The sequence below is a fragment of the Echinops telfairi genome, unplaced genomic scaffold, assembly GCF_000313985.2.
Source record: "Echinops telfairi isolate 266 unplaced genomic scaffold, ASM31398v2 ScPeMD7_23;HRSCAF=83, whole genome shotgun sequence".
NCBI lineage: Eukaryota > Metazoa > Chordata > Mammalia > Afrosoricida > Tenrecidae > Echinops > Echinops telfairi.
The window spans coordinates 10,261,127-10,281,561 of record NW_022103920.1 but is presented as its reverse complement, the minus strand read 5'-3'; the positions used below and the strand labels follow the sequence as shown (position 1 = coordinate 10,281,561).

General features: G+C 47.6%; 1 protein-coding gene across 1 annotated transcript in view; it reads left to right on the top strand.

The window, feature by feature from the left end:
• Positions 1-525: 525 nt before the first annotated feature.
• Positions 526-20,435, top strand: part of NUP205 (nucleoporin 205) — a 62,567-nt gene continuing 42,657 nt past the window's right edge. Inside the window, exons 1-11 of the mRNA XM_004707830.2 lie at positions 526-553; positions 5,951-6,093; positions 7,321-7,492; positions 8,752-8,896; positions 9,250-9,409; positions 9,800-10,028; positions 12,673-12,837; positions 17,310-17,485; positions 18,296-18,412; positions 18,592-18,729; positions 19,978-20,128. Of these exons, the coding sequence (XP_004707887.1) occupies positions 526-553; positions 5,951-6,093; positions 7,321-7,492; positions 8,752-8,896; positions 9,250-9,409; positions 9,800-10,028; positions 12,673-12,837; positions 17,310-17,485; positions 18,296-18,412; positions 18,592-18,729; positions 19,978-20,128 (1,624 nt within the window). The remainder of the gene's footprint in view (positions 554-5,950; positions 6,094-7,320; positions 7,493-8,751; positions 8,897-9,249; positions 9,410-9,799; positions 10,029-12,672; positions 12,838-17,309; positions 17,486-18,295; positions 18,413-18,591; positions 18,730-19,977; positions 20,129-20,435) is intronic.

Genomic DNA, 20,435 nt, shown 5'->3' with positions numbered 1-20,435 from the left:
ATAATTTGCTTCCCCTTTAACTCTCTGCAACTATGTTGACACAATACATTATTGAGTTATTGTTATTGCAGTGTAATGAAAATTTAATATCTGTTCAATGGCTTTTGAAGTGTATCATGTAAAGAAGAGTTCATTTTCATTTCAGAGAATTATTTTAATGCACGTCTTTTGTGCTACCAGCGATAGGCATCAGTTTAATAACACGACTCGGCATGTCTTTTCCTACATCTAACCAACTTCGCTCATTAGGAAAAACTACAATTCCCAGGATGCAACGCACAGAGGACGTAAAACCGAGGCCCCCCTCGCGGCTCCCCCCCAGTCGCCGCCCCCTCATTTTAATACGATGAACAATTCCGGTGAAAAGTGACGTTTGTGACTCGGAGCGCGTGTTCGAGCCTTTCGTACTGCACAGAGCATGCCTTTCGGGGGACAACGCGCCCCTTTCTGCTCAGGCGGCGCCGCGGACAGCCCGCCCAGCGGGGTCCTCCGCGCGGCCGGAAGGCTCGTTAGTCCTCCAGCAAGATGGCGACGCCGTTGGCGGTAAATTCGGGTGAGTACGTCTGGGGAGAAGTAACACGGCCGGGTAGGGTTGGCCGAGGACCGGTTCTTCCGGGAGAGCCGCGGGCTGTGAGCCCCTCCGAGGCCGAGGCCCCCTTTGGGCTCGGCGCCCGCCCTTCTCTAGGTGTGGGCCTCGGGTCCCGCCCCTCGTTTGAATGGCGGCGCGCGCCCGGGACAGCGTGTGGGGTTCGGAGCAGCGAGGCGGCGTCGCCTGCCGTCGCCCGTGCAGCCCTTCGCAGCCCGGCCCGAGTCTGGCTTCCCTCCTGCTACCTGTTTGGTGGCTTCGGCCCTGATTTTGGGTCAGGTCTCCAGCAACGAGCCCGGTGACCCGGGCTACTCTTTCAGCCACGAGCAGAGCCTGACGAGCTCCAACCCCTGAGCCCCTCCTAGGGGAGACCTGCGGGCAGTGAGGACCCTCGATTTAGGAGCTTGTCACCCGGAAGCCAGCGGGACGGGGGTTCCCGCGGGATCCCCAGGTGACCCCCCCCAGCCCTGCGGGTGTGGCGGCCCTGCAAGCTCCTGCACCGCCGGGCCGCGGCTTTCCCGGCGTCCGTGGGGTTTAGAAGATCTGGGGTGCGGACACTTTGGGCTCTTCTCACCCCGGACGGTACCTCCCTGACGAACGTTCCTATGTTGGGTGCCTATTGATGGTCCCGGAGCTGGGCTCCCCTTCCAGTACTTACTTAACGGGCGGAGCCAGGGTGTCAGAAGTCCCGGACACGTGGACTTCCCTGCTGAGTGCACCCGACTGAGGTGCACTTAAGTTTGGACACAATGACGAAATGATGTAGTGACTTCCTGTAGAGAAGGTCGCTCATGAGGACACTTTCTTGGGCGCGTCGAAGTAGCCAGGGCTTTTTTGAGGGGTGGGGGTGGGGGGGTGGAGTAAGAGTTCTGCTTCTATAGTTCATAGAACTGGAAAAGTAACATCAGGCCAAATTCGTTAATAAGATTGACAGCGTTTATGTTTGAGCACCCGCAGCCCAAACATTAGTGTTGACATCGTGTCTTCTCATTTAATCCCTTTGATGTACCTATGCAGTGGCCTGCATTTAAATGCCTCATTTTACAAGTTTGGAAATGAGACTTAAAGAGGCTTAGTAACTTCCCCAAACCAACCTCACTGCCATAGAGTCTGCCAATAGGGCCAGGTAGAACTGCCTCGGTGCCTTGAATTTAACAGACCAGTGCTATGCCACCCGGGTTCCTTAGAAACTACCATAGGCTACTAATGAACCATACATGACTACTTCATTTTATTGGGAGAAAGACAGGCTTTTAAAGAGTTAACTGTCTCAGAAACCTGTAGAAACTGCTCTGCCCTCCTATAGGGTTGCTATGAGTCAGATTCTGTGGAAGTGAGGTTTTTCTCTTAATCATTTTATTGGGGGCTCATACAACTCATCACAATCCATACATACGTCAGTTGTGTAAAGCACATTTGTACATTCGTTGCCCTCATCATTCTCAAAACATTTGCTCTCCTCTTAAGCCCCTGGCATCAGATCCTCATTTCCCCCTCTCCCTCCCTGCTCCCCTCTCCCTCTTGAACCCTTGATAATGTACAAATTATAATTTTGTCATATCTAACACTGTCTGACTTCTCCCTTCACCCACTTTTCTGTTGTCTATCCCCCAGGGAGAAGGTTATATGTAGATCCCTGTAATCGGTTCCTTCTTTCCACCCCACCTTCCTTCCACCCTCCCGGTATCGCCACTCTCACCACTGGTCCTGAAGGGATCATCCGCCCTGGATTCCCTGTGTTTCCAGTTTCTATCTGTACCAGTGTACATCCTCTGGTCTAGTCAGATTTGTAAGGTAGAATTGGGATCATGAATAGTGTGTGTGTGGGGGGGGAAGCATTTAGGAACTAGAGGAAAGTTGTGTTTCATTGTTGCTACATCGTACCCTGACTGGCTTGTCTCCTCCCTTAGACCCCTCTGCAAGGGGATCTCCAGTGGCCTACAAATGAGCTTTGAGTCCCCACTCTGCACTCCCCTTCATTCACAATGATATGATTTTTTGTTCTTTGATGCCCGGTACCTGATCCCTTCGACACCTCGTGATCACACAGGCTGGTGTGCTTTTTCCATGTGGGGTTTGCTGCTTCTGAGCTAGATGGCCATTTGTTTACCTTCATGCAGTCTCAGGGTTCTAAGCACACCTCCACCAGGGAGTGGATTCCAAGTCATAGCAGCCCTAGGGTTTCTGAGACTGTATCCTTACAGAAGCAATAAAATGATAAGGAACTCATCATAATCTGTACATCCATCCATTGTCTCAAGCACATTTGTACATACATTGCCATTATCATTCTAAAACATTTTCTTTCTACTTGGGCCCTTGGTATCAGCTCCTTATATTTTTTCCTCCCTCTCCCACCCTCCCTCCCTCTTGATAAATTTATAAATTATTATTATTATTTTTTCATGTCTTAAACCGACTGCTGTCTCTCTTCACCCACTTTTCTGTTGGCCAGGCCCTTGGGAGGGGGCTATATATTGATCATTGTGATTGGTTTGCTGTCTTACTGCTATGGAGTCCCTCCACCAACTGCCCCCCTGAGATTTACAGTCCCAGAAGGCAGTTCTCCATGTCTGCGGGGTTGGCTGTCACACAGGAACCTCTCTATCTACAGCCTTTTTGACCAGGCTCCCCCCTTTTCCTGACGAAGGCAGCCCCTCTCTGCATCCTTCCCCTCTGCTCCCGCGCCTGTCCATTGACCGAGCCCACGCCTGTGCTCTGTCAGTTCTCCCCACGCCCCCGTTGGTGCCCTTCCCCACCTTGTGTTTGTTCTCTCCTTCACAGCCAGCCTCTCCAAAGACGTGTCACCTCTCACTCCCACCCTCCTAACTGCTCTGGGGAAGGTTAACTCATCTTCCACCCACTCTGTGCAGCAGGGATGTTGCGTCTGCATCTGCTTCAGCCATTCTGGTAAAGAAAGGCTCAGGTCAGCATTCCATGATGCTCACCTTCCCGACACAATCGCTGAAGACAAAGCGGGTGCATAAGCAGATGTGCTGAAGAAAGCTGATGATGCCCGATATCAAAAGATATAGCCCAGGATCTTAAAGGCTTGAAGGTAAACAAGCGGTCATTTAGCTCAGAAGCAACAAAGCCCACATGGAAGAAGCACACCACCCTGCGTGTTCACGAGGTACCGAAGGGATCAGTTATCAGGCATCAAAGAACAAAAAATCATGTCATTGTGTGCTCACCTCCCTAATATGATCACTGAAGACAAATGGGTGCATAAGTAAATGTGGTGAAGAAAGCTGATGTTGCCCAGCTATCAAAAGATATAGTGTCTGGGGTCTTAAAAGCTTGAAGGTAAACAAGCGGCCATCTAGCTCAGAAGCAACAAAGCCCACGTGGAAGAAGCACACCAGCCTGTGCGATCACGAGGTGTCGAAGGGATGAGGTATCAGGCATCATCAGAACAAAAAACCATAGAATGAGGGATGTGCGGAGTGGAGACCCAAAGCCCATCTGTAGGCAACTGGACATCTTTCGATGGGTTTGAACTGTTGACCTCGCAGGGTAGCCCACTGTGCCACCAGGACCCTTCTATCCAGTATCAGTGGTTTTTTGTGCGTAGAGTTTTGGTCTGTTACTGGATGTGCCCTCATAAAAAGAGTTGTGTGTGGGGTTATCAGAACCCACTGATCTTATTAAATATATGTGGCACAAAGAAACGTTATGTTTTAACAAGTTCTGTTTCCTATTCATTAGTTTACAAACTCAGAACCCTCCTAAAGGGACAGGATGAGTTGCAATTGACTTGATGGCAGTGAGTTTGGTTTTGTTTATTGTGGATTCAAGGAGCCCTGGTGGCATGGAATGGGTTAAGTGTTAGCACCAGATGAGCAGTTCAAACCCACTGGCCTGCTGCTTAATGAGAAAGGAGAGGCTTCCTAGTCCCATCAACAGTTAGTCTCAGAAACCCACAAGGGGCGTTTCTGCCTTGTGCTTTAGGGTTGCTGTGGGTCAGAGTGGACTTGATGGCAGGGGGCTGTATTGCATATTAAAACAAAGATTAAAGTGTAACACTTTTATTGACAACTTGCATGCCGTACAATTCCATGTTTTAAATATATTAAAAAGCTGTGCAATCCGTATTATTTTTAAGGAAAGAAACAGCCAATCATTTATCAGACTTCTGAGATACATGTGGTAAGCAAGTTTCAGATTCTTCTAAATCTGCTTTTCCTGTGGCTGGGAGGGGAGCCCCTGCTTATATCAGAGGCTGTGCCCCTCACACATGCTACCTTGTGCAGCGCAGAGACCCCCTCCCACATAAGGAAACGAGTTTAAAGTGGTTTAGCATTCCCTTGTTTCCGGTTATTCTGTTTCTAAGGATGTAGTAGGTTTTTTTAAAACTTTTTTTTTTAATGGCAATACCAGGTTTGGATGATTCTGCATTTAAAGTAAGGGCATCACTTATATTAGATAAAATGTTTACATTGCTGATGGAGAATACTCATTAATGACTCTATTTGAATGTCTGATTTGTACACGTACCTGCTTGCTGGTGAGGCTGGTGGCCTAGTGGGTTAAGCATTGGCAAGCTAACCACAAGGTCAGCAGTTCAAATCCACCAGGCACTCCACAGGAAAAAGATGAGGCTGGCTGCTCTTGTAACGAGTTGCAATCTGGAAACACTCTGTGTCAGTTCTGCTCAGTCTTTTTGTCCTTCTGTCCTATAGGGTCCGTGTGAGTCAGGTTTGACTTGTTGACGGTGTTTTTTTTCCCCAGTGCTTGCTGGTTGTTGCCAAGTTGGTTTCCGTCCATTAAAACAACCACATGAGACAATGCAGACCTTAGATAACTGAGCTTCAACTTGCCACAAGCTCCCTTTTAAGAGACTATCACATTTTTCACGCCCCCCCCCCCCCCCCCCCCCCCCCCCCCCCCCCGTTCCCTGGTCTCTGTGGCACCAGGCACCCGGGGCATTTTATGAGCCAGACTGTATATTGTCTAATGCAGGGGGAGGGAACCTTTTTTGCTGCCAAGGGACATTTACATACTTATAACATCGTGCTTGGCCATGCTGGTCCAACATGTAATGAACTCACTCCAACTACGATGGCGGGAACAGCTTCTCCTTGGTGAGGCGCCTGTGGGAGGTTAGCTGGGATTGGCGGTTTCTCGGTCGGACATCCTCCTGCTCCTGGTCTCACGGGAGCAGGTTGCCAGGTCTTTCTCCTGTGGAGCTGCTGGGTGGGCGTCTAACCACCAACCATTGACTTTACAGCTGAGCCCTTCCCTCCCCATCTGTGCTGCCAGGGTGCCGGGATCTATAAGCGGCTTTGAGGGTGACTGACTGAAATGTGAGACTTGAACATGGCTGTGCTCTATTTGACGGTCGTTTGTCTGTGTGTCTTGAAGCTGCTAGCCTGTGGGGTCCTTACAAGGACATCTGGCAGACGGTGGGGAGCACGCTATGGAAAAGACAACCTGAAGCTGTCCACCTGCTCGACATGATTCTGAAGAAACACAAGCCAGACTTCATCTCACTCTTCAAAAATCCAGTAGGAATTTTTTTTTTCTTGGGTTTGCTTTCTTCTTCAAAGGTTGGAGGGCAGCAAGTGAACTCTGAATGCTTGTAAAGGTGAAGTGCTGTGGGCTCACTCCAGAGTCATGTTCTCCTTACGCTGAAGTTTTTCGTAGGAGCTGTTCTCTCTCGTTCCTCGTAGAGGCGAATGCTGTGTTTATGTGTAGCTGGGCGATAAACCTGGTCAAATTTGAATGTAATTTAGGAAGTTCAGTATAGCCCAGAAAGAGTTTCCTTCTCAGATCTCTGACCTCTGGTTAACAAGGCCTCTGAGCTTGGCGAGGTGGCTCCACTTGATGTCTTTCCAGGCACACGTCAATGTTTTCATTCTTTTCAGTGAGACCTGAGCGGAGTGAATTAACTCGTGGGTGCCCCTTATCACTGCACCCTGAAATCTTACGCAGCCAGGGCTGGAGTGCTTCTGGGGAGGGGTTTCATGTCTGGGTCCTCCCTCGAGTGCTGTTGCACCTTTCCCTCTGATGCTAGCATGCCCCCTGCATGCTATTCCGTGGGGTGATGTTACCAGAGAAATGGCCTTCTGCTTTTCCTCGGATGGTGCAGTCGAAAATGCCCTAGTCCGGGAGACTGTTGAGCTGACTTCTAATCGTGGCTCTACCACGAGGGAGTTACAAGACCATAGGCAGGTCTTGCTTTCTCCTCTGTGGTCTGGATTAGATGATCCAGGTGATGTTTTTAGAGAGGAGCTGGCATTGTAAGCTTTTACGATTGATGCACCAAGTAATTCTGTATCAGATGTCATTGGCTAACTGTGGGGCCCAAATCAGTCATGTGGGGCGAAGACCATCTTTACATAATGTGTGAGCGCATACTCATTAGCTTTACTGGTCCATTCAGCAGTTCCTTGATTCAGCTTCCCTTTCCCGTCTGAAGACCATGCTTTTTGCATTCATTAACTATAGAATCAGCAACGTTCCTTTGGAACTCGAAAAGCCGAATGCTGTATGGAGTGTGTTCTGAAACTTTGTCGATCAGAGTTGAGTGAGATCATGAAGAAGGAGTTAGGAGGAGAAGCGGTTGAAGGTAGCATTAGGCCACATGCCTCCTGGCTGGACTGGTCTGAAACCTCTAAAAGTCGCGAGGTTGTGCTGTCACCAACACTCTGCCTATGGGGAGTGCTCAGGACTTTGTCTTCTGCGGGCTCTGGTCCTTCCACGGTCTTATTTATGTCTTTTCACCTTTACAGCCAAAGAACGTTCAGCAGCATGAGAAGGTTCAGAAAGCCAGCACTGAGGGCGTTGCTATCCAAGGACAGCAGGGGACCCGCCTTCTCCCTGAGCAGCTCATTAAGGAAGCCTTTATCCTCAGTGACCTCTTTGACATCGGGGAGCTGGCTGCTGTGGAGCTACTGCTTGCCGGTAGGTTCTCATTGGTTGGGTCGGTACTTCAAAATCACGCTCCTGGTTTCAGATGTGGCCTTTTTCAGGTTTCAAATGCTTTTTTAAGGATTTCCCCTTTCCCTTTTTTAAAATGGAAAACCTATTCAGGGAATGTTCTTTGTGTTATTTTCGCTGGCGGGGGAGGCATCAGCGCTGTTACAGGCAGTTTGATGCTGTAAGAAAGGCTTTTATGTGGTGGAGAGGAGAGCCTTGCGGACGTTTTGTGGTGCGTCTTGAGTTGTGAGGCACTGTACATCAGTGTGGAGATTCTCGTTGGGGTGGCAATTCAGGTGAGAAGAGGCCAAATCAGAGGTCATTTTGGTCTTGCTAAGTCCCAGGGAGGAAATGAGACAAGGCAGGCTGCATGCAGGCAGGTGTCACCAGATATCGCCAAAGAGGAGGTCACCAGCCCTGAGAGAGTGCCAGCCCGACAGGGTCTTCCAAGCAGGACCAATAGCGAGGGCTTGAACTGGGACCTGTGACTACCGCCCAACGGGGAGGGAGGGAGCATGTAGACAGTGTTGTTGGTAGTTGGCACTGACTTGGCTCCGCCCCATAGCGACCCTGTGCACAACAGAACGGAACACTGCCCAGTCCTGTGCCATCCTCACAAATGGCAGCCACTGTGTCAATCCATTTTGTCAAGGGCTTGCCTCTTTTTTTGCTGCCCCTCTACTTTACCAAGCATGATGTCTTTCTCCAGGGACTCATCTCTCCTGGCAACATGTTCAAAATATGTGAGATGAAGTTTTATCATTCTGACTTCTAAGGAGCACTCTGACTGTGGGGTGAGGGTGAACTTGGGAATTTGCTAGATGGTGCGTTCTGAATCATTGCTGTGGTCAAGCCTGGCTGGCTGGCCCCTCGAGGTTGCTAAGTAGAAAAGGGGTGGCTGATTCTAGAAGAGGACACGCAAACCAAGAGCCCCATGCCTCCGGGTGAGTTTCGACTCCTGGCCACCCCACCTGTGACAGTAGAGAGGTTTTCCACAGGTTCATTTTACAGGGCTGGCTTTTCAGATGTGGATCACCGGGCCCTTCTTCCAAGGTGCAGCCTCAGGGTGGCCTCAAACCTCCAGCCTTCTGTCTGCAGCAAAACTTGTTGGCAGTTTGCGTTGCCCATACTCTTCACCCCAGAGCACCTGAGAATCTTTGGCCTGAACTTTGCCGTTGAGACTCTGCTCTTAATCCCAAATCCACGTGTTTTCTCATTGCCTTGGTTTCCACCCCCTTTTCCAGGGGAGCACCAGCAGCCACACTTCCCTGGCCTTACCAGAGGCCTCGTCGCTGTGCTCCTGTACTGGGATGGAAAGCGGTGCATCGCAAACTCCCTGAAAGCCTTGGTTCAGTCGCGGCGCGGAAAGACCTGGACCCTCGAACTCAGGTCTGTTTGCTTCCTGTGATCTCAGGCAGACGGCATCATTTTTGGGGCCAGCAGGACTTCCCTCACTATGTGTAATATGCGTAAACTCTATAAATGAATACTGTCTGATTCTGCTCAGAGTGACATGACAACTTAAACCTGATATGATTTCCTTATAAAGAAGCATCCGGTTATTCTTACATAGAAACCTATTGAAGCCCAATGTGTAGCCCTGATGGATGGAGCCAAGTTGTAGAGTTCCCCCTGTTGCTTAGCGCTGCCGCCCACCGCACTAAGTAAAAGAGCTGGGGGTGTTCGTTAGCGAGTTTATTGTTCTTTATGGCTTTGCTCACTCGGATTTCTTTTCATTACAGTCCAGAGCTGGTTTCCATGACAACGCGTTTTACAGATGAGCTGATGGAGCAAGGATTGACTTATAAAATTCTTACCCTCGTGTCACAGATTGACGTGAACAATGAGTTTGAGAAGCTCCAGCGAGAGAGAGGCTTGGGCAGTGAAAAGCATCGCAAAGAGGCAAGGGTCCCACGAGGTCATCTTGTGGCTTGTCTGGGTGAATCACAGGGCAGACAAGCCATGACATGAAGTGATCCAATAGAGAAGAGGAAGAAGGCAGGGGAAAATTCACTTGCAATCGTTTCTTTTTTTTTTGCAATTGTTTCAGCTTCTTGATTGACCCTGACATGTGTGTCTACTTGTTCTTCAAGATAGTGGCCACCCCGTTAGGGTGCAGATTTAGGAAAAGCGGGTTTGCTCAGAATTCTGTAGGTGAGAGTTTAGGATCCCTTGTAGATCCAAAGAGGCTTTATCAAGTTGGCTGTTAGAAAAGATAGCTTTTTGTTTTAGTGTTAGACCGAGGGGTGGTGTAGTTTTTCTGTTATGATACCAGTGCTGTTTTTTTTCCAGGTGTCCGATCTCATCAAGGAATGCAGACAATCCCTGGCCGAAAGCCTTTTTGCCTGGGCTTGCCAGTCCCCTTTGGGCAAAGATGACACCCTGCTCCTTATAGGGCATCTGGAGAGAGTGACCGTGGAGGCCAACGGCGCATTGGATGCAGTGAACCTGGCCCTGCTCATGGCTCTCCTGTACTGCTTCGACACCAGCTTCATAGAGCAGGGCACCGAGGAACGCGATGGTACTAGCCCTGACTTTCCAACACTAGGTCCCATGACTGGTGGTAGCGGGGAAGAAGGGCGGCACCTGCTGGTGGAAACTTTGAGAATGGCATTCCCCCCACCCCCCACCCTCCACCCCAGTGCAAAGCCCCCAAGTTGGGGCGTTGAGCTCTGAGATCACATTTTGAGTAAAGCGGCACGTTTCTTTTGTTTTTTTGGCATTTGGAATGGGCAAGTCTCCGTGTATGTAGGCCTAGCCTATTGGTTTCTTTAATATTGTTCCACGCTTTTAAACCTTTTATGAAAATGCTGTCAGCATGGGTAACTCTCATGTCCATAATCTCTGACTTACAGTTTCTGTGTTGAGGGTAGCTTGTAAGCAGTTGGTACCCAGACGTGAGGATCTCAGTGAGGATCCCTACCAAAATAGATGATTGCCATTGACTTTCTGTCTACGGGGCTATGCCATCAAGGCCTCTTGTTAGGTGTGTGGGAGCCGGATATCGGCACCATCTCCTTGGTGACTGTCCTTTGCGACTAGGGAAAGCTGGCTTCCACCACAGCCACCTTGAGCCCCAAGCAAGTTGTCACATGTTGTGTGTCACAGGGAGCAGAGAGCTAAAGCATCGGTTGGAAGTCCTGTGCTGAATGACGTGAGGCACAGAGCTAGCTCGAGGGAGGCAAGACCAGGGGGGGGTCTTGCAGCCCAAAGGCTTTAGTGGAAGTTGCTAAGCTGGGGTCCTCATAAGCCAAGTGGAATGAAATGTCACAGGCGAAGATGCAGTGTTTTGACTTCAGCTGAAATCTTTTCCAGTTCCAAACCAAACTCCCTGCCATTGAATCGGATCATGACTCCTAGAGACCCTGTAGGGTTCCTTAGACTGTAACTCCTTACGGGAGTAGAAAGCCTTAACTTTCTCTCCTGGAGCAGTTGGTCTTTTCAAACCGTTGACCTTGTGGTTAGCATCCCAATTAGTAACCACTATACCACGAGTACTTCTATTACTTCATTTTGATTCTAAGTTCTTGTTGGTCATTCTGTATATCTTTGACTAATAAATACATGGGTGGCATAAATGGTTAATGCATATCTGATAGAAGAGAATTAAAGAATGAGTTTTTCTTTGTTAGAAGTTACTTATAATATGGTTATTAGAAGGAAGTATCAGAAAATGATGAAGGAAATTAAGTGAATTTTTAGATAGTTCCCGGAAAATAGCAAAGAAAAGCCAATGAATCCTGAGATGGTCCCTGGATTTTTCTGTGTTTATTCAGAATCCTGCACTTATCTACAGAGCCCTGTGGCGGGATGGGTCTGCTTAGGATTGCGTGCTGTTTCGTACGTGCTGTAAGCCTGAGTAGCTCCTTGCTTCTTTTGTTTGGATCAGTGTTTGTTGTTTTAAATTCAGTCCACTTAGCTAGTATTCTTCCCCAATTTTATTCATCTTGTTGAGCAAACCCCAGCAAACACAGCTAAACCCCAAATCAGACCCACTGCCACAGAGTTGATCTCAACCCATCCAGGCCTTGAAGGACCTAGTAGAACTGCTAGTCTTGACCGGAGCTGAGCCACATCTCTCCCCCTTGAGTGGCTGGCGAGGTGAAACCACTGACAGTGTGGTTAGCCATTGAGGGTCTAATTGCTACACCACTAGCATTCCTGACACACAGCAAAACATACATCGATTCAGTGGTTTGCATGTGTAGTTCAGTGTCACTGATCACACTCTTTGAGTTGTGCAACCATTCACATCCTCTTCCAAGTGGTTCCACCCCGGTAATGCACATTCCGTGCCCCCTAGGGTTTCCATTTAATCTGTGGAGTGGCTCTTGTCAGTTTGATCCCAGGTAGAGAGTTCTTAGAAGAGCTCACTGCTCAAGGCATACCCATTTTACTGGTTAAGCTAAATGATCATTTAGTTTTAAGATGATGTCAGGGGATATATTTGGTTGATGGTTTAAAGATGATCACAGAGCAATTGTTCTAGGGGTTCATCCTGCCTCCCTGATTCCAGAAAACCTAGAGTCCGTGAGAATTTGAAGTTCTTTTCTGCATTTCCCCCTTCTGATTAGGATTCTTTAATGAAATCTGTGATCAAAGTATTCCGTAATGATAGCTGGGCACCTTCTAGTTCTTTTGGTCTTAGAGCAAAGGAGGCAGTTGTTCATGAAGGCAGCACATTTCCTGTCCCGACTCCTCCTCCCCCTATTGTTCTAGGAGAATGGAGATCAATTTTGCTGAGTGTTGGATATTTGCTTACAAACAGCAACACTTGTTATCAGTCCAGTTAACTGAGATGTCTCAGGAAACCACAACCCTGAACCTTCTCCAAACCAAGGAACAAAATCTCAGGCCGTGTTTGGAAATTAATTTTTGACTTGATCTTTAGGTCGTATTGGTTAATATTTTAGATTTCATCTGCAGGAAGATGGAGTGATTCTGTGTGCTCTTTTAGGTAGTTAGGACTTGTCCACAAATCACTAGAAACAATGGAAAGTTAGCATCACAGTCTGTTTTCTCTTTCACGTTCATACTGTGTACAATCCAGTAGGTCGTGCATTTGTTGCTGTGTCGCCCCTTCATGTTAATTCATCACAGTGTGTGTGGAAAATAAGCACTGGTTTCTCCGGCTCTGGCCCAGTGGTCTGTCTTTGTGTTTCCAGATATACTCCAGCAGCTCCCACTCTTGACGGAGAGGCAGTACATTGCCACCATCCACTCTCGCCTACAAGACTCCCAGCTGTGGAAACTGCCCGGCCTGCAGGCCACCGTCAGGCTCGCCTGGGCACTGGCCCTGAGGGGGATCTCCCAGCTGCCCGACGTGACAGGTGATGTGCTTATCAGCAATTGTGCTCTGGAAAGAGACGTGTCAGCATCGACTGATGTCTCGGGAGGGGCGCTCCTGGTGAAGTATACAAACATGGATGGAGTACAAGGTGTAGAGTTTGGTAAGGAGCCTTTGTAAACGAGCCGTGGAAAACAAAGGGTCCCAGCTCATAACAGGGCTCCATTCCAATGACAGCACTAAGTGTTCTGACACAAGTTGAATGCCTCTTTAGTCTTCTTTTTTTCTTTCCTTTTTATAGTTCTCCTTCTCTGCCCTTTTACTTTCACTGTTTTTATAAAGCTGATCTGCAAGCGAACATCGAAGACTGGGAACAGCAGTGTAATCTATCTTCTCAAAAAGAGCCCTGCAAGGGTGGTTAGTTGTAAATGGGATATGTTCTTTCTTGAAGCCTGTCTCAGTGCTCAGTGTTTTGCATTCAATAACTTTAAAAAACTATATTTCCATACTTTTCCTTCTTGTTTTTGCTTACAAACCTTAATCCATTTGCCACATGATGTCAGGTTAGAAATGCACAGTACCGAAAGGAGACAGTTATTTGGCCCAGGCAAGAATGCTTGTGGCCTTCTGATTTTTCACCCTCCACTCCCCACTGTCTGTGAGATGATTCACGCTGTCCACAACTCTCCTGAGGCTCTGTTTACCTTCCTGTAAGTATCAAACACCGAGGTGTACGCTGACCTGGCAGGATGAGAACTTAGCTATTATACCGTGAGTCTCAGGGGCTTGTCGCTTCTGCAAAGCCTGCAAAGTCTTTCTCGCCCTGCAGGTCAGTGTTCCCTGTTGTCAGGGCCGCGCCACAGAATCCAGCAGCTTCTCAATTGCTCGATTCTGGGACATCGTGCTCACTCATGTCATGCTGGCCTTGAGGTCTCGAGAAAGCCTCTTAGCCCGTGTGATGTGCTAAGAGGGCTTTTGTTGCAGCTTTCTTTAGGGGAATGAGAACAAAGGCTGACAGATGCTCGAGACTTGCATTTATATGTTAACTCTATTTTCAATTATAGTATATTCATTGGTAAATGTTATGTCAGTACTTTTTCTGGCCCCCAAATTGCCTTTTATAATTCGAAGTGACTATGTAATGGTTCATCAGATCTCTAAGCTGTAATCTGTTTCCCATTGTTAGGCTGTTTATGCCGAGGTTTGCCAGGTGGGAACAAGCTGGGCATGACAGACCTGGCTTCAAGGCCTGGGTATTTTGGCTCATGACCTAATGTCTTTGATTCTACATGTTCTACATGTTCATGCCTTTTCATAAGTGTCAATAATTGGAGGAATTATCACTTACATTTCAGAAAGGTGGAAGACTTTTCAGTGTATATTTGCACTTTAAAAAATCAAAGAAAAACTGAATAGCATTTTTTGTAATGGCAGATTTCTTGAAATAGTTCAGAGTTTGTTTCCTTTTTCAGTTTTATGTATAGTGAAATCCATGTAACAAAGTTTGCCTTCTGAATCGGGTTTTAAGCGTACACTTGAGTGATGTGAAATCATGTTCACTGTCTTGTACCATCACCACCCTCCACTTCCAATAGTTCCTTCCCTCCCCGCGGAAGCCCAGGACACTCACTGCCGTTAAGTCCATGCCACTCAGAAAGACCCTACAGGACAGGGTAGAACTGCCTCTGGGTGTTTGAGACGGAAGCTCTTTATAGGGATAGAAAACCTTGTCTTTCCACCACAGAACGGCTGGTGGTTTTGAACTACTGACCTTGTAGTTAGCAGTCCAATGCATAACCATCAGAGCACCAGAGCAGCAATGGCTCCATTAAACCCCCCCTCCCCCAGGCCCTGATAACCACTTACTGTTCCTTGTTTCTAGCTATATCATAAATGAGGTCTAGGACACCCGCCCGTCCTATTTCACTCAGCATGATGTCCGTCCTCCTGCGATGTCCTTCTGAACCACATTTTGCATGCCCCTTTGTCACTTGTAGGACACTTGATGTGGTTCCATGTTGGAGCAGTGATCAGAATTTTGAAAAATTAGTTTCTGTTCTCATGCTAGGTTTCTGAAAAATTGATCATATGTGCTTATTAACAGCCTCATTAAAAAAAGCGGGAGGATGTTAGGAATATTATGAAACTACAAAATTGTAATATACTAATGGATCACTTTACAATTTTAATTCCAGTGTTTCCAAATTCATTTGAAACATTGGCATTAATCACAAAACATTGGCTTTAGTATTACTGTTAATAATGGTTACTGATCATAGTAAGGATTTGAGAAACTGTTTTGCATGGTAAGGAAAAATATACGAACTGCCTTTTTCAAAACCTCAACCAAGAAGCAAAGACCGTGTTGCTTGTTTTCTCCCAGTGGAAACGGTTCTGACTTAGGCCTCTTCCCAGCGCTTTCGAGGCAGCACAGTGCACTTTCAGCCTGCACTGGTTTCACCGTCAGGACACCTAATGCAGCAGTTCTCCCAAACTAGACCACCACACGGTTACCTACGAAGGTGTGCTTTGATAGAAGGACTCCCAGAGCTACCTCTAATCCAGTGGTTCTCAACCTTCCTCATGCAGAGACCCTTTCATACAGTTCCTCATGTGGTGACCCCCAACCATAACATTATTTTCATTGCTACTTCATCACTGTAATTTTGCTACTGTTATGAATTGTCATGTAAATAACTGATATGCAGGACATATTTTCATCGTTACAAATTGAACATAATTAAAGCATAGTGATGAATCACAAAAACAGTATGTAATTACATATTGTGAAATATTTATTTCTAATGACAAATAAATGAAATTTACGCTTGAAGCATGGTGTAGCATGGATAGCAAACGGACTTTTGCCGAGTACTTGTAGGTGGGTGTATCTGCGTGTAGGCAGGCCGCCTGGGGACGGATAGAGGAGCTGAGTCTCGGTTCCCGAGACCACTGGAAATAGGTGTTTTCTGACGGTCTTAGGCGCCCCCATGAAAGGATCGTTGGACTCACCAAAGGGGTCTCGACCTACACGTTGAGAACCACTGCTCTAATCCATGTAAGCCAGATCTGGCCTCTCGAACAAACTCCCTGTCTTTCAGATGCAGCGGCAGGCTGCAGGGTTGGAAAGCATGGAGGACTTCAGACACATCTCTTCAAGAAATAAATGGCAAGGGGGAGCTTGCCAGTTACTGTGTAGTCTTATGTAGATCCTGATTCAAGAAGCAAACAGTAGAACACATTATTAGCAGAACTCCACCAAAACTTTCCTTGGTATTGATACGACGGTTGGGAATTTAACCTTTGTTTACTGTCGGCTCCCCAGCTTCTTTGGCCTACTGCCGCCCCCTCCCCTAGCCCACTAAGGGAAAAAGCCCCCTTTTGTCCTTCCACCTGTAATCTAGCATAAAGTGTGGCGGGTAGGGGTCTGCTTTTGCAGCAAATCTCACCCCGCCCCCCTTCCGATTGTTCCAGTGCCCTCCTGGGGGTAGTACCACCACTTGGTGAAACACTAGTCTACATACTTGACATGACGGGATCTTAGGAATTGCAGTTGATAGCTTTTTAAGATCTGATAATGGGATGCTGTGCCTGGGTATGGTCTATTTTCCATTTGTTTTTTAAGAGGACTTCAAAAACTTCATGGAAAAATGCCATTATCTTCTTATAATACCTTTTCCCCCTCATGGACTTCTTGAAGCCTCTGAGTATCTTCTTGAGTAGAATTATATTCTGTGGATAAAATGGGAGCTCATGTGAAATAAGTGTAGTCATGAATTGATAATGGTGAGGTGTGGGTGATGAGTATGAGGAGCTTCATCAATTCAGTCTATTTTGAGATCTTACTAAAATTTTTTCAAGAAAAAATTAAGTAGACCTGTTAAAGATTTAATTTTCTGAAATCGTTTTATTAGGGGCTCATACAACTCTTATCACAATCCATCCATCCATACATACATACATCAAGATTTAATTTTTTAACGATGGCAGTATATGTACAAATATACTTGACATAGTTGATGCATAGATTGCCATAAGAGCTGTAAGAGCCCCCTCTTAATAAAAGAGTTTTAAAAAGCTTAATTATTGAAAACTTTTAGCTGCTTGATGACAAATACCCAGTTGGTTAGGCCACAGTTTGGCTGTCATTTTTGAGACTGAATGCCCCACCTAGTGCTTGCCGGAGATCCAAGCCTGAGGTCATTTCGATGTGTTTCTGCTAGGGTACGAACTCGCCCTCTGTCGATAGCAGTGTCATGGCACAGTTCTCTAACTTCATCTTCATTGATCACTGTTTTTATAAAGGACGCTTTTCTTTCTCATGCACTTTTCTCACAGCCCCCTGGGTTTGTGAATCATTAGAGTTACACAGCGGTAGTCTGGTTTTGTGCATAGCACATGCTAGAGGGTCGAGAAGAGACCGAGACTCGGTACCATTGGCAGAGTATTTGCCAATACTGTGACCTGGGTTAATGACTTCACCCTCCTGTGCTGTTTCCCCACATGTGTTTGTAGCTCTGGCTGAGTTCACGGAAGCAGACGAAGCCATGGCCGAGCTGGCGATTGCTGACAATGTTTTCCTGTTCCTCACGGAGTCGGTTGTCGGCTCGGAGAACTTCTACCAGGAGGAGTTCTATATCCGCAGAATCCATAATCTCATTACGGATTTCCTGGCACTCATGCCCATGAAGGTAGGCAGCCTATTCTGGCTGGACGTGCCTCCTGCTCCGGTGTCCAGATGGCACTTGGTTTATGGAAAGACGAAGGCTTGGCTGTATCTTTTTAGGAACAAAATTAAAAATGTTTTTTGACATCCAGAGTCTCTAATCCTTTTCTCTAGGGTTCATCCTTTTTGTGTCTACCCAAAGACTTTGTGGACTTTCTAGTCCTGTAAAGAGTTACAGTCCTGGAAACTCACCCGGGCACTTCTGCCCTGTCCTACGGGGCTGCTATGAGTCCGAGTTGACTCGATAGTCATTGACTATTTGGAAAGAAGTATTGAGATCTGTGGTTAGGGATTTGGTATATCTGTTTAAGGGAGACATAGTTCTTTGTGCCTCTCTCATATGTTTCACACAGTTGTTAGAAGGCAGTGGTTCTCAGCCAGGGCTGTACTGCCCTCTTGGGGTGTTTGGGAAGAGAACGGGCTTGTTGCTGCCTGTTACGATAACCAGAGGCGGGATTGACCGCCAGTTAGTAGGTCATTGCAGGGACACTAGACTTCCCAGAATACTCTGGATAGTTCTGCATGGTGAGGGAACATCCTGCCCCCAGTGCAGATGTGGAACCACAGCACAAATTCATTGAGGGCTCTGAATATTAGAAAATATGGATAATAATAAATCAGCAGTAAAATTCCCAGCATTTTTTCTTACATCATTGAAATGCATGGATGTTAAACAATGTTGTTTTTTATGGAAACTCTTTAAGGCAGTGTGGCCTGATGTTCTGGTTTCATTGTCATGAACCCGGGGGTAAACCGTCCTTAATGCATTGACCAGGTGAAGCAGCTGCGGAATCGGGCCGACGAAGACGCTCGCATGGTTCACATGAGCCTGCAGATGGGCAATGAGCCCCCGCTCTCCCTTCGGAAGGACCTCGAACACCTCATGCTCCTGGTAAGCCATTGGGTCGGCCAGCTGGGAGCTCCACCTCTGTGGTCTTTTCCCTCCTTTTGGAAAGCTTCTAGGCTATGACCTTCATTGTGCAAGTTCACGCACAACATACATTTTGAAGCTGTCAGTGTCCTGTGTAAATAACAGCGTCTCCCTACGGCACCTGTGCCTGCTCTCTGCAGATTGGTGAACTGTACAAAAAGAACTCATTTAACCTGGAGCTCGCTCTGGAGTACTGGTGCCCCTCGGAGCCCCTTCAGACCTCCACCGTCATGGGCTCTTACCTGGGGGTGGCGCACCAGCGACCCCCGCAACGCCAGGTGAGTTCTCCTTGTCTTTTTGCTAGTGATGGCTGGGCATTTCACCCGGGAAGAAAAGTGTTTGTCCCTGAGGTTGTTGCTATTTAAGCACAAAGGACGGCTGTGTAATCTGTAGGATGCTGTACTTTTTCATGAACTCAGGGAGTGTGAAGCCCGTTGTCCAGTCAGTTCTGAGCACTTGGGAGTTCACATGGCAGCCCCGTGTTAGGTCCTCGGTGTGTCAGGTTAGGTCCTCGGTGTGTCAGGAGCAGTGACGGCAGAAAGGGGTCTGGTGTCTGTATCCTTGTCAGTAAGTTCTTCACATGCTGTTTACTTAAGCGTGGTGATGGTTTAGTCCTCAAGACAGTGAGGCGTTCACGTCCCTCTGACGATGCTGATGGGGAGAGAGGTACAAGTAGTGGAACGGAAGCCTGGACCCTGGTGATAGCGCAGTCAGGACTCCTTCCTCCCTGTGTTACACAGAAGCCAACCGTCGTCAGTTGGCCTCGCAGCTCTCCTGCTCTGTATTTCAAAGTTGCGATCCACTCCGAGGTCGGGAGCCGTTGTCTTCTTCTTCCTTCTGTCCATGTGACTGAACATTCATGGTGGGTCCGTCCCCTCACCCAGGAAGAGGTTGGATGGTGATTGATCCACACATGTAAACAAGGGCAGTCCTATGAGAATCTGGTTGGTAAAACTTACCCCCACTGCCCTTCAGCCCTGATCTTGCCCCTTCAGACTTTTTGTATTCCTTAAGTTCAAAGAATGCATAGAAGAAACACGTCTCGAGTTGCTCGAGATGCCCAGACCATGATTTAGAATGCTTTGGGGACAGGTAGGGTTAGGGCGATGGTTCTCAACCTTCATAATGCCACACCCCTTTAGTGCAGTACCTCATGATGTGGTGACCCCCCCAACCATACAATTCTGTTCATTGATACTTCATCACTGTCATTTTGCTACTGTTAGGAATCCGGCGACCCCTGTGAAAGGGTCTTCAACCCCCAAAGGGGTCACAACCCACAGGTTGAGAAAGGGTCTTCGACCCCCTAAAGAGGTCACGACCCACAGGTTGAGAACTGCTGGGTTAGAGAGATGGAAACACTGCCTTCAGATGTGTAGAGACCTAGCAGGGGAGCTGTCAAGAAGCAGTAGCTGTACATTTGGATATTTTTGTGCAGTAAAGGCTTCTGTGGCTTTTGTAGTGATGTTTTTTTTACTTATCCTCATTAATATATATATATATGTTCCCCCCCCTCCCAATTTCAGGTTGTCCTATCAAAGTTTGTTAGGCAAATGGGTGACCTGCTACCTCCAACTATTTATATTCCTTATTTGAAAATGCTCCGGGGACTGGCCAGTGGGCCCCAGTGTGCTCACTACTGCTTCAGCCTGCTGAAGGTCAACGGGAGCAGTCACGGTAAGGGGCTCTTGCCCACTGGTTGCCAGGGTGGGGGCGCTTGTGAGCCAGCATCTCTTTGCTTGTTCAAGACTGGCATTGTTTGTGGTTGTTTCTTCTCAAGGTGTAAGCCCCTTTCCTGTCTTAGGGGACAGAAGCCCCGGTCAGCCCCATCTATCAGGTTACCTCACTGTCCCACCAGTGAGCTCCTCACTGCTCTGCTTCAGGGAGCCTGAGTCCCTTGGTCAGCTTCGGGCGTATCTAGTGCTTGGCCCAAAGTAGATCCTTGCTGCGCACATTTGGTTTCTTTAATTTATTGCTATACACA